The 12,416-nt window shown below is 61.1% G+C and overlaps 1 protein-coding gene across 9 annotated transcripts in view; it reads left to right on the top strand.

The window, feature by feature from the left end:
• Sh3tc1 (SH3 domain and tetratricopeptide repeats 1) overlaps window positions 1–12,416 on the top strand; it is a 35,548-nt gene that overhangs the window by 21,266 nt on the left and 1,866 nt on the right. For 8 of the 9 annotated variants that reach the window (XM_070021778.1, XM_070021777.1, XM_070021776.1 and 5 more), the window contains 6 exons: window positions 174–1,859; window positions 4,924–5,104; window positions 7,460–7,610; window positions 9,709–9,831; window positions 10,380–10,530; window positions 11,481–11,677. In XM_070021778.1, coding sequence (XP_069877879.1) covers window positions 174–1,859; window positions 4,924–5,104; window positions 7,460–7,610; window positions 9,709–9,831; window positions 10,380–10,530; window positions 11,481–11,677 — 2,489 coding nt within the window. Of the gene's footprint in view, window positions 1–173; window positions 1,860–4,923; window positions 5,105–7,459; window positions 7,611–9,708; window positions 9,832–10,379; window positions 10,531–11,014; window positions 11,082–11,480; window positions 11,678–12,416 lie in introns of those variants that run through there. The other variant, XM_070021782.1, reaches the window with a different exon arrangement.

Below are 12,416 nucleotides of genomic sequence, written 5' to 3'. Positions count from 1 at the left end.
CTGTGATCCTCAGCTCCCCGCCTCCTGAGTAGCCGGGATGGCAGGAGTGAGTGCCAGCACCAGGCATCCTCTCCGGTGTTGGGATGACCAAGGACCACTTTTAGCCTTGTACACTCCGGAGTTAGGGCCCAGAGACAGACCGGAGTCTAACTAAGCGTTTTGGTGACTTTCAGAAACACAGCTTCCTCACGTGAACCTAGAGCCGTGCGAGACTCTGCAGACGATCAAGCATGTTCTAGAACAGTGCAAATCCTGCCCACCGTGTCCTGAGGAGCCAGCCTCCTGGGACCCCGAGGCCTGGCCCCGCGGTGTGAGCGCGCCGGAGCCCGAGGAGCCCCCCTTCTGCCTGGATGCGGGAGCCGACTGGGAAGACGCGGACGCTCCGGGCTCCCCACTGCGGGTGCTGAATGCCCCCGGGCACGGGGCGTGCCCCCGCGGCCTGTGCGAGGCCTCGCTTCCGTGGCTCAGCGCGGCGCTCTGCGGCTCTGCGGACGAGGACGCGCTGGCTGAGCGCCTGGCGCGGGCCCGGGCGGCGGCCAAGAAAGCCGGTCTGGGCATGGCCCTGGCCAGGCTCTGCTTCCTGCTGGGCCGGCTGTGCGCCCGGAGGCTCAAGCTGTCCCAGGCCCGGGTGTACTTCGAGGAGGCGCTGGGGGCCCTCGGACACAGCTTCGGGGACCTCTCCCTGACGGTGGCCGTGTACACCCACCTGGCCGCCATTTACCTGAAGCAGAAGAACAGGCAGAAGGGTGTCCAGGTGGTTCCCAAGGCCGCGGCCCTGCTCCTGGGGACCCCCGGCCCCACGGCCAGCACGGAGGCGGAGGCCGAGCTGCTGCGGTATGCCCTCGGCAGGGCCATCTGCACCCGGAGTCCGCAGGCCGAGGCCCGGGCCTGCTTCCTGCTGGCCAAGCACCATGCCCGCCTCAAGCAGGCCCACGAGGCCCTGCCCTACCTGGAGAGGCTGCTGCTGCTGCTGCCCACGCCGGCCCCCGGGGCCGCCTCCTGGCCCACCGACTGCCACCTGCTGCTGGCGGACATCTACGGCCGCAAGTGCCTGCCCCACCTGGCGCTGAGCTGCGTCCGGGCGGCCTCGCCCTGGAGCAGGGCCTCGCTGGCCGGCTGTCTGCGGAGTGCGCAGCTGGTCCTCCACAACGCGCCCGGGCTGCCCGGCCCGAGGAGGGCGGACTCCGGACTCCCCGCCCAGGCCGCCCACTACCTCCGGCAGGCGCTGGCCACCGCGGCCGCGGGCCCCGGGCGGGCCCCGCGCGGCCCCCTCTGCGCCAGCCTGGCTCAGCTCCACAGCCAGCACGGGCAGCACGGCCAGGCCATCGCGCTCATGACGCAGGCCGTGCTGGCAGACGCCGGCCGCGGAGCCCGGCCCATCGTGGACCGCCTGGTGTCGCTGGCCTGGTTACACCTGCTGCACGGGCAGAGCCCGGAGGCCCTGGGCATCCTCCAGTCCGTCTTGGAGGCGGCGGTGGCCGGGGAGGACCAGGAGGGCGTGGTCACCAACATGCTGGCCATCGCCCTGCGGAGGACGGGCCGGACCCGGCGGGCGGCCGAGGGCTACTACCGCGCCCTCCGGGCCGCCCGGAGCCTGGGCCAGCTGCACAACCAGGCCGTGGTGCTGGCTAACTTCGGGACCCTGTGTGCGCAGGTGGGCGCCAGCCGGCTGGCCCAGCACTACCTCCGGGAGGCCATCGGCCTCTTCTCCCGGCTGCCCGGCGGGACGTGCGGCCGGGACTTCACGCAGGTCCTCCTGTGGATGGGCCGTCTGTGCACCCGCGGGACCCTGGCCCAGCGTGGAAAGTGCTACTACATGTGGGCCTTCCTGGTCGCTGTGGAGACCGGCCACCTGGAGAGTGAGTGGGGTCCCCCACCGCCCGGGGCTGCCTCCAGCTCCACCCTCGCTCCCTCCCTGGAGAGACAGCATGCCTTCCCTCCTCTCCCTCGGCGTGGTGGGAGCCGGCAGGCGTCCCTCGGGTGTTGGGGCAGCCATGAGGGGGTCTGCGTGCTGGGACTGCCCCCGGGAGCCTCTCAGTGCGCCCCCAGCCCCCAGTATAACCTGAGATCAGGCCTCGCCGAGCTCGATGAGAGTCTGGCCTCCTCTTCCCACCTTCGGAGCCACTCAAGTTAGCAGAAAACAAAAAACAAAGCCTCGCGTTTGCTGGATGTAAGCCGGGCTCCCCTGGGACTGTTTGGAGAGCAGCCGGGTGGGTCTGCCGGGCATCCAGCCTTGCCGCGTGGGCGAGGGCGGCCTCTCCAGCATGGACTAGAGGCAGCCTGTGCCAAGGCCCAGGGATGAGTAAGCAGAGTCGGTGTGGAGCTTGACGTGGGTGGATAGGATGGTTGATGGTTAGAAGGGGAGCAGGGCAGCACCCAGTGCCCCCGGCTGTGGTGTGGCCGTGGCCTGCGAGCATGCGAGCTGGTGAGGGCTGCAGGACCCTCTGCACGGGTGGACAGGGCCGGGCGGCGGGTGGTGTGTGGGAGAGCCGTTGGTGGAGAAGGCGGGTGTCCCCGGGGAAAGCCATGTCCTGGGGCATTGGCACACCCTCTGCCCTGGACACCGCTCACCCCCCAGGACACCCTGTCCTCACAGGAGACTGCTGTCCCCCGAGGGTCCGAAGGCTGGGTCCCCAGCACAGGTCCAGCAGGTTCATGGCACTGATGGAACTGACCTCGCAAAGAGGCCTATGGCAAGAAGGAAGGAAGGAAGGAAGGAAGGAAGGAAGGAAGGAAGGAAGAAAGGCAGGCAGGAAGGAAGAAAGGCAGGCAGGAAGGAAGGAAGGCAGGAAGGAAGGAAGGCAGGCCCACTCAAGAGCTTCTTCGGCAGCACACAGTGCTCCCATAGGGCAACCTGTAGCTGGAAGGCAGCCCCGGGGTCTTCAGAAAGACCCGACACCCACGGCCACCACCAGGTCCTGGCCCTACCAGCCAGCTGCTCCTCTCCTTCAAGGCTTTCCGGAGGGCAGGGCACGGAGACCCGCAGACAGGGGTGGGGAGCAGGGCAGGACCCCAGAGCTGCCGGCGTCCTCTGACCTCTGGGGTCATCTGGGGTCACCAGACATTCTGGTATAGTAGGCATCTTCCTAGGATTTTGGCAGCTTCGTGGGGGCTTTCTATCGTGGTGTACAACGAATTCTTCACATAGTTCTTTCACCTTTTGTTTCTGTGAGGTTGGTAGCACTGTGCCTCTTTGGTTCTGATTGCTCTTTTGGCCAGCAAAGATTAGTCAGATTTGCTCATCTTTTTAAGCAGGGTGCTGGTGGGTCACGCCTGTGATCCTAGCTACTCAGGAGGCTGAGTTCTAAGGATGGTCGTTCAAGGCAGCCTGAGGAAGAAAAGTTTGTGTAGGAGGATCTCTAAAATAACTAGCCAAAGCCAGGCTAGAGGCGTGGCTTCAGTGGCAAAGCATCAGTTGAGCAACCAAGCTGTGTTAGCTGAAGACCTTAAGTTCAAATCCCAGTAATGCAACAAAAATTATTCATTTTTCAAGTAACCAACTTTCAGTTCATTGATTTTTTTCTATTGCTTTTATTTTTCTTGCATTATTATTATTTAATTATTTCTGCTCTGAAAATTTTCTTTTTGCTGGCTTTGTGTTAGTTAACTATTCTTTCTAGTTTCTCTGGGTGGAAGTTTAGATTTATGGTCTGAAGTTTTTCTCCCACTTTTCACAGGAAGGCATCCAATAGCTACGAATTTCCCTCTAGCACTGCTTTGGCTACATCCCTTCAGTTTTTTGTGCTTTTGTTTTGAATCATCTCAAAGTCCTTTTTAGTTTCCCTGTGAATTCTTTGCTAACCCCATATGTATTTAGGAGGGTGCAGTTTGGTTTTTCATGCAATTGTGACTTCCCCAATCTCTTTTTTATTACTGTTTCTGATTCCTTCCCTAGAGGGGGAAAGTACATTTCACAAGATTTCAAGCCTCTGATGTGCAACGAGACTTGTTCTCTGATGGGACATGTGGCCTGTCTTTTTTTTTTTTTTTTGGTAGGTCGTGGGGCTTGAACTCTGGCCTTGGGCGCTGTCCTTGCGCTTTTCAGCTCAAGGCGAGTGCTCTACCACTTGAGCCACGACACCACTTCCAGTTTTCTAGTGGTTTATTGGAGATAAGTCTCACTCTTTCCTGCCCAGGCTGGCTTTGAATTGTGATCCTCAGATCTCAGCCTCCTGAGTAGCTAGGATTACAGGTGTGAGTCACTGGCACCCAGCTTAATGTGGCTTGTCTTGAGGACATTCCTGTGGGGCCTTCCAGTGGGTAGAGTCCTGGTGGGCAGGGCTCTTCTGATGGTGGTCAGGTCCCTGCTGTTGGTAGGCGGGGCCTGCCAGTGGGCAGCGTGTTTGCTCCTGCCTCTTAGTCCTGGCTGCATTGAGGTGAGGTTATGTTTGCATGCAGCTTCTGTGTGGATCTCTGGATTGGTTCTGACCATTGGAGGTACCCCACAGCTCCCAGGAGCCTGGAGCTAGGAGAGTCTGGTCAGGCTGGGCTTGGGGCCTGGTATCCTAGATGGAGACAAACTTTGGAATACTGAAGCCAGGCTGACTGACAGTCACCCTGTGCTTTGGGTCCCAGGCAGGACACTGGCTGGACACGCCCTGGCTTTGGGCACTCCCTGTGTCCATCCGCATCGAGCTGCTGAGGCCTGGCCACCTGCTCCAGTGGCCAGGCTGGAAACAGGAAGATAGGATGGTTGGGGGGCAGCCCCCCATTGTCAACAGTGACCCCCGCAGCACACAGCCCTGAGTGCCTCCCACCACGCCCTCTGCAGACACACACACTGTCTCTCGGCTCAGGGTCCCATCTGGAGAGGCCCTGGCTCACGGAAGCCAGGACAAAGCCAACACCCAGAGGTTTAAGGGGCATGATCCTCTCCGGCATGGCAGAGCCGGAGAGCAGCGTGTTCCTTTTGTTCCCTCCCAGGCCAGCTGCAGGCTGTCCAGCAGCTCTGCCACTTCTACAGCAAGGTGGTGCCCAACGAAGCCCAGTGTGTCATCTACCATGAGTTCCAGCTCACACTGGCCCGCAGGGTGGCCGACAAGGCATTAGAGGGCCAGCTCCTGGAGGCCATCAGCCAGCTCTACCTGTCTTTGGGGACCGAGAGGTAAGAGCCCTGCCTGCATGGGGTGGAGGTGGCATGGAAGGCAGCCTTATCTGTGGACAGTCCTGACCCTTCGGGACGCTGGGTTCCATGACATCAGCGGAGTTCTGACCTGCCAGATGTGTGAGTCCTGGCTCACCTGGGTAGATGAGGGATAGATGGTGGGTGGGTGGACAAATAGATGGGCAGATGGATGAATGCATGTGTAAGAGGAAGGGAGTATGGTTAGATAGATGAATAGATGGGTAGATGGATGGACTGATGGATGGGTGGATGGATGACTGGATGGATGGATGGGTGAGTGGATGGATGGATGGGTAGATAGGTGGATGGATGGATGGATGGGTAGATGGATGGTGGATGGATGGATGGAGGTGGGTGGATGGATGGGTGGGTGGGTAGATGGATGGGTGGGTGGATGGATGGATGGGTGGATGGGTGGATGGATAGATGGGTGGTGGGTGAATGGGTGGATGGATGGATGGATGGATGGGTGGGTGGGTAAATGACTGGATGGATAGGTGGATGGGTGGATGGATGGATAGCTGGGTGGGTGGATGGGTGGGTAGATGGATGGATGGATGGGCAGATGGATGGATGGGTGATGAGTGAATGGGTGGATGGATGGGTTGATGGATAGATGGGTGGATGGGTGGATGGGTGAGTGGGTGGATAGATGGATAGATGGATGCATGGATGGATGGGTGGAGGATGGGTGGGTAGGTGGACGGATAGATGGATGGATGGGTGGGTGAGTGGGTGGGTAGATGGATGGATGCATGCATTGGTGGGTAAGTGGGTAGATAGATGGATGGATGGGTGGATGGATGGATAGATGGATGGAAGCATGGATGGGTGGGTGGGTAGATGGATGGATGGGTGGATGGATGGATGGATAGGTGATGGGTGAATGTGTGGATGGATGGGTGGATGGATGGGTGGATGGGTGGATGGATGGATAGATGGATAGATGGGTGGATGGGTGGGTGGGTGGGTGAGTGGGTGGGTAGATGGATGGATGGATGCATGGGTGGATGGATGGATGGATGGATGGGTGTGGGGGGTGGATGGATGGATGGATGGGTGGGTGGGTGGGTGGATGGGTGGATGGACAGGTGGGTGGGTGGATGGGTCAATGGATGGGTGGTTGGATGAGTGGATGGATGGGTGGATGGACGGATGGGTGGGTACATGGGTAGATGTATAGGTGGATAGTGGGTGGATGGATGGGTGGGTGGGTGAATGGATGGATGAGTGTCTGGGTGGGTGTGTGGGTGGATGCATGGATGGGTAAGTAGATGGGTGGATGGGTGGTTAGATGGATGGATGGGTGGATGGATGAGTGGGTGGATGAGTGGGTGGATGGATGGGTGAATAGATGGATAGATGGGTGGATGGATGGGTGGGTGAGTGGGTGGATGGATGGATGGATGGATGAATGGATGGGTGGGTAGGTGGGTGGGTGGGTGGCTGGCTGGCTGGCTGGATAGGTTGGTTAGGTAGGTAGATACACACACAGTTGGAAGGGAAGGCAGGCCTCTGGCTGGGTGACCAGCCTTCCTGACTCCACACTCACATTGACCCTATAGTGTCTCACACCCCCCAGTTCTGCCAGTTTCTGCCATGGTGGCTTCTGGGAGCAGATCTTGGCCTGCTGAATCTTTAGCCGCTGGCCAGACTCAGGATTGGAGTGATCTGGCCTTGTGTGTGTCCCCAGACATGACCCCATGTGTTTCTGAAGCTTTGCATTCCCAGAAAACAGCCTGCTGCCCCCCCGCGTCCCCAGGGCTGCACAGGGTGCAGAGACCCTGCCCCGGCCATGTGTCTGCATCACATGGTGTGAGCCACAGCAGTGTCCTGGCCAGCCGAGCCCCAAGTGGTGTCCCTGCATTGGACCCCGCTGGGAAAGAAGGGACCGCACGCAGCCTGTCCTCAAGGGTGCAGGACAGGCGCTTGTCCTGGACCCACCCCTGGAGCCGGCCTGGGTTCCGCTCTACAGCATGGACAAGTTGGAGAGCTTCTGTCCTATGTGTACGGTCCTTGCTGTCCAGAGAGGCACTGGCTGTGTTTGGGCCAGCGGGAGGGGGGAGTGGAGGGTGGGGGAGAGCACACAGTGGCTCCCACAGGGAGGCTGGTGTGGACAGCATTTCCCCCGAAGAGTTTTGTTTGTGTTTTGTTCCGGGCCCCAGGTTTCATCCTGGCCTTCCGGCAGCCCAGAGGGCGACACGCGGCACGGGGCGGCACGCGGCATGCGGCACGCGGCAGAGGCCACGCCATGCACTGCTGGCGCATGGCCGCAGTGGGACGAACCCAGGCCGGTCCCAGTGATCTCTCTCTCACATCTGCATCTGACTCCAGGGCCTACAGGTCAGCTCTGGACTACACCAAGCGGAGCCTGGGGATCTTCATCGACCTGCAGCGGAAGGAGAAGGAGGCCTATGCCTGGCTGCAGGCCGGGAGGATCTACTATATCCTACGCCAGAGCGAGCTGGTGGATCTGTACATCCAGGTGCGGCATGGGCAGGGGGCGGGGCTCACCTGCTGTCAGTCCACCCTCCCCCCATCCGCCCATCGGTCTACACCCAACATCCACTCACCTATCTATCTGTTTATCCATCGATCTGTCTATCCATCATCATTATCCATCCATCGTCTATGCATCTATCCATCCATCACCCCACTCATCCATCCACTTATCCATCCATCTTCTCATCCACCTTTTTTTTCTTTTTTCCTTCTTTCCTTCCTTCTTTCCTTCTTTCTTTCTTTCTTTCTTTCTTTCTTTCTTTCTTTCTTTCTTTCTTTCTTTCTTTCTTTCTTTCTCTTTCTTTCTTGTCTTTTGTGGGGTTTGAACTCTGGGCCTGGGCGCTGTCCCTCAGCTCTTCAGCTCAGGGCTAGCACTCTACCACTTGAGCCACAGCGGCACTTCTGGTTTTCTAGTCGTTTATTGGAGATAAAGAGTTCCACAGACTTTCCTGCCTGGGCTGGCTTGTAACTGCAGTTCTCAGATCTCAGCCTCTTGAGTAGCTAGGATGACAGGCATGAGCCACTGGTGCTCAGCTTCCACACATTTTTCTATCTACCCATCCATCCACTCACTCCCCACCCACCACCCATACATATGTGCGTGCACGTGCGCGCGCGCGCACACACACACACACACACACACTCACATTCCAGAGCCACTTTGAAGCACCTGGCTGGGGTAGGTTACCGTTTTTCCGCCTTCTGGATATGTATGACATCGTATATAATAGAGGCAGCGGGTGAGACGCACGCAGGACTGTTCTGTCGTGTACAGATGACGTCACGTGGCCTGGCGTGGGAGGTCTCTCCCCATGACCCGTGGCATCCCAGGGGCCGCCTCTTCCTCCCTGCTCCCCAGCTCCCTCACCTTCTCACCCCAGTGCCCAGCTTTGCCAAGAGCCATCTCAGCTGCCGGCAGCTACCTCAGCTTGTGGCAGAGGGCCGGGTCCTCGCTGGCACATAGCAAGTACTCAGCCGGCACGTGCGTTATCAGCACGCGACACATTTATTTATGTTTATATATTCCTTTTTGTGGTGCCGGGTTTTGTACTTGGCCTTGCACTTCGTGGACCGGTGCTCCACCTCTTAGATCATGCTCCAGCCCTTTCTACCTTATTTTTCATATAGGATTTTGCTTTCCTTTTGCCAGAACTAGAGTAAACTTGTATTCCCCGCACTATGTTTCCTGTGTACCTGGGCTCTCAGGTGTGCACCATGCCACCTGGTTTTTGACATGGGGAGGGGGTTTCACTAACTTTTGTTCAGGCTGGCTTCAAACCATGATCCTCCAGGTTTCTGCCTCCCCATATGCTTGGATTACGGGATGGATCGTGCGTTTGTTTGAAAAGATCCGCAAGTCACAGAAGCAGCGTTGAGATGCTTCTCTATACACAAAGTGATTTGGGCAAATGTGGAGGCGCTGGAGGTTTTGTGTGGGCAGCGCTGGCCTCTCCTCATCCCTGCCAGACACAGCCGGGGGTGGCTGGCCGGGGAAGGAGCAGGCGCGGCGGCTGACCGGGCTGTGGGGGTCAGGATGAGGGGCTGGAGCCTGCTGTGGGGCAGAGGCCCAGGGGTTGGCAGCCTGAAGCTCCCCTTGAGGCTGTGGGACGTCTGGTCTGGCCAAGCATCGAGAGGACCCCGCTCTTGTCGCTGAGTCATTACTGGGCACCGACTGCACGGGACACAGCAGGACACGGGTGTGGGGGCAGGACGAGGTGGCCTGGGGGATGACAGGAGGGCAGGGCCGGGCTCTGCCCTGCTCACCTCCGCAGCACGCACCTGCTGCGCTCCGGGCCTCCGCTGGCCCTGGCCTCCATTGGTCCCTGGCCTCCACTGGCCCCCAGCCTCTGTTGGTCCCCGGCCTTTGCTGGCCCTCTGCCTCTGCTGGCCTCCAGCCTCTGCTGGCCCCAGCCTCCGCTGGCCTCAGCCTCTGCTGGCCCCCGGGCCTCCACTGACCCCAGCCTCCATTGGCCCCCGGCCTCCGCTGGCCCCTGGCCTCCACTGGCTCCCGCTGCAGGCACACAGGGTCGGGCACAGCCCTCTCCTCGGCTGCTGTGTCCAGAGCTTCCGGATCCTTGCAGGTGGCACAGAACGCAGCCCTGTACACGGGCGACCCGCACCTGGGGCTGGCACTGTTTGAGGCGGCCGGAGACATCTTCTTCAACGGCAGCTGGGAGCGGGAAAAAGCCGTGTCCTTCTACAGGGTGAGGGGCGCTGCGGCCACCGCGTGGGACCGGGCCGGCTGCCCCCGGCGGACCCAGGCGTGGGAGTGGCGGGGGGGAGGCTTGATCTCCTGGGGTGGCCGCCACGCCACTCCGTGACCCCGACCGCCTCACACTGCCCTCAGGGGATTTAGAGCGCCCTGAGCAGGAAGTCCCGCCTCCATCCTGCAGATGAGCAAGCTGAGGGCAGAGGGGCGCGGGACAAGTCAAAGGACGCACAGTGGGCCTTGCTCCTCCTCTCCTCCCCAGCTGGCCAGGCGCTGCTGGGCCCTGGGTGCACATGAGCGCGCACCCCGGGTGGCGGAGGGGCGGCTGAGACCTCCAGTGTGCTCACGGGTGGACATCACCCCAGGCTCCGACATGCGCCCCGGGACCCCGGGACCGTCCTTTCTCCTGGGCACACAGGCCCCATGGACGGGGGAAGACGGGGAAAGCTCCCGGAGCATGGGGTCCAGAGGGACTTCACGGGGTGTGGCGTGGCGTGCGGGGCCTGGGGTGGGGACCTCACCCCTCCCCCTCTGCGTGCTCAGGACCGGGCGCTGCCGCTGGCCGTGGCGGTGGGGAAACGGGAGGCGGAGCTGCGGCTGTGTAACAAGCTGGGCGCACTGCTGGCCGCGCTGGGCGCCCCCCAGGAAGGTCTGCAGTTTGCCCGCGAGGCTCTGGCCCTCAGCATCGCCCTGGGTGAGTACCTGTGCCCATCCCAGGCTGCAGGACAGCTCTGCCAGCCTGCCCCAGCCGGCCCTGCCAGCCTCCCGCAGTCCGGGCCCAGCTCTGGGGAAAGCAGAGTTCCTCGGCCACCTCCCCTTACCAACTGGAATGCCGGCCACCACGCCCCTCGGGCCCTGCGCACCAGGCTGGCCTCCGCGGGCCACTCTCTCCCCTGTCCCTTCCCTGCTTTCAGCGCCGTTCTCTGGCTGGGAAGATGCTTGTCCCTCTCCTCAGGGCTGTCCCTAGTGCCAGGGGTGCCTGTGTCCCACACCTGTGCTGCACGGGGCCGCCTGGTACTCTGGACAGACAGCGTGATGGAGGGGGGTGATGGGGCCTGTTGTTCCAGTCCAGGCCAGCAGGAGGCGCACGACCAAGTTCACATGCGTTCTGTGCGGGATCCATGTGCTGGGGGGGAAGGGGAAGGCTGCCGGAGGTCACAGAGGCTGCCCATTTGCAGGAGAAGTTGCTGGGGTTCTGACACACTTAACTCTCCAAGGCTGGGGCCATACTGACCAGAAGCCCAGGTAGGGGTCACTACCAGGCCTGCAGGTTGATCTGAGCCCCATGCCTGGGAATTAGAGTATTAGAGCGTGTGCATGCACACACATATGCGTGCACACGCATATGCATGCACACACACATACACATGCATGCACACACACACCTCTGAGGCTCCTAGTGTCCTGGTAGCTCCACGCAGGCTGGGGCTGGGGAATCCAAATTCCCCACTGCCAAACCCCACAGTGGAGGAGAGTGGTGTGTAAACCCATTGCACAGATGTCCAGTCAGGTCTCAGGACAGGGAGTGGCCACAGCCACAGCCACGACCGCACTGTGTGCGTCTCAGTGCGTGCTCTCCGCTGGTGCGTGCCCTGCCTGCCCACGGGGCCGCGTCCTCTACCTGCCCCTCTGTCCGCGCCCCAGGTGACCGGCTGAACGAGCGTGTGGCGTACCACCGGCTGGCTGCCCTGCACCACCAGATGGGCCACAGCGAGCTGGCAGAGCACTTCTACCTCAAGACCCTGTCGCTGTGCAGCTCGCCCCTGGAGTTCGAGGAGGAGACGCTGTACTACGTGAAGGTGTACCTGGCGCTCGGCGACCTCATCTTCTACGACCTGAAGGTGGGTGAGGGGACCCTGGGGGCGGGGCGGGGGCTGCCCAGGGCCCAGAGCCCGGCCTGCCAGGGAGAGGCGTCTGTGCCAGGGATTCTGGGGCGGCCAGGCAGGCAGGCAGCGCTGTTACCATCCCGATTTCTCCATCTGCCTGCCCTCCAGCCCTCCGGGGCTTCAGAGCGGAACACACGTGGACGGGGCTTCTCTCCAGCCCTTTCCCCAGTAGACGCCCTGCACCTCCCAGCCGGGGCTCCCGCTGGCTGGGGGGGGCCGAGTGCCCAGTTCAGAGGCTGCACCCCAGGTCCCCTGAAGGACTGAGCTGGAGGGAAGGGGTGGCGGGGCACCCTTACCCCTCACCCTGCCTGGGACATCTCTGGACTGCAGGTGACACCTAGTGGTCAGACGTGGTCCCTGCAGCTGTCCTCCACTGTGAGCACCCTGGCTGGCTCCCTGTGACGCTGGGGCAGGGGCCTCTGGGAAAGAGGCCTGCTTCCCTCCATCCTCCCGCCTGCCGCCCAGCGGAGGACGTAAAGGGTTGGACAGCCGTGGAGAGGCCAAGGTTCAGGGCCAGGCTCAGGGTCAAGGGGAAGACAGCTCACTTCCTCCCCTGCTCCTGGCCTGGCCTAGCCTTGACCCACTGTCAGCAGCCCAGTGCCGCAAATACCTGTAGCATGACCTTAGATCCCCCTTGCCCTGGAATGCTGCCTGGGGGCAGCCAGGGCCTCTAACGGGGTCATTCTCCATTGCA

This window comes from Dipodomys merriami, unplaced genomic scaffold, assembly GCF_024711535.1.
Source record: "Dipodomys merriami isolate MVZ:Mamm:240054 unplaced genomic scaffold, mDipMer1.0.p SCAF_143, whole genome shotgun sequence".
Lineage (NCBI taxonomy): Eukaryota > Metazoa > Chordata > Mammalia > Rodentia > Heteromyidae > Dipodomys > Dipodomys merriami.
This window is presented reverse-complemented; position numbering and strand designations above follow the sequence as displayed.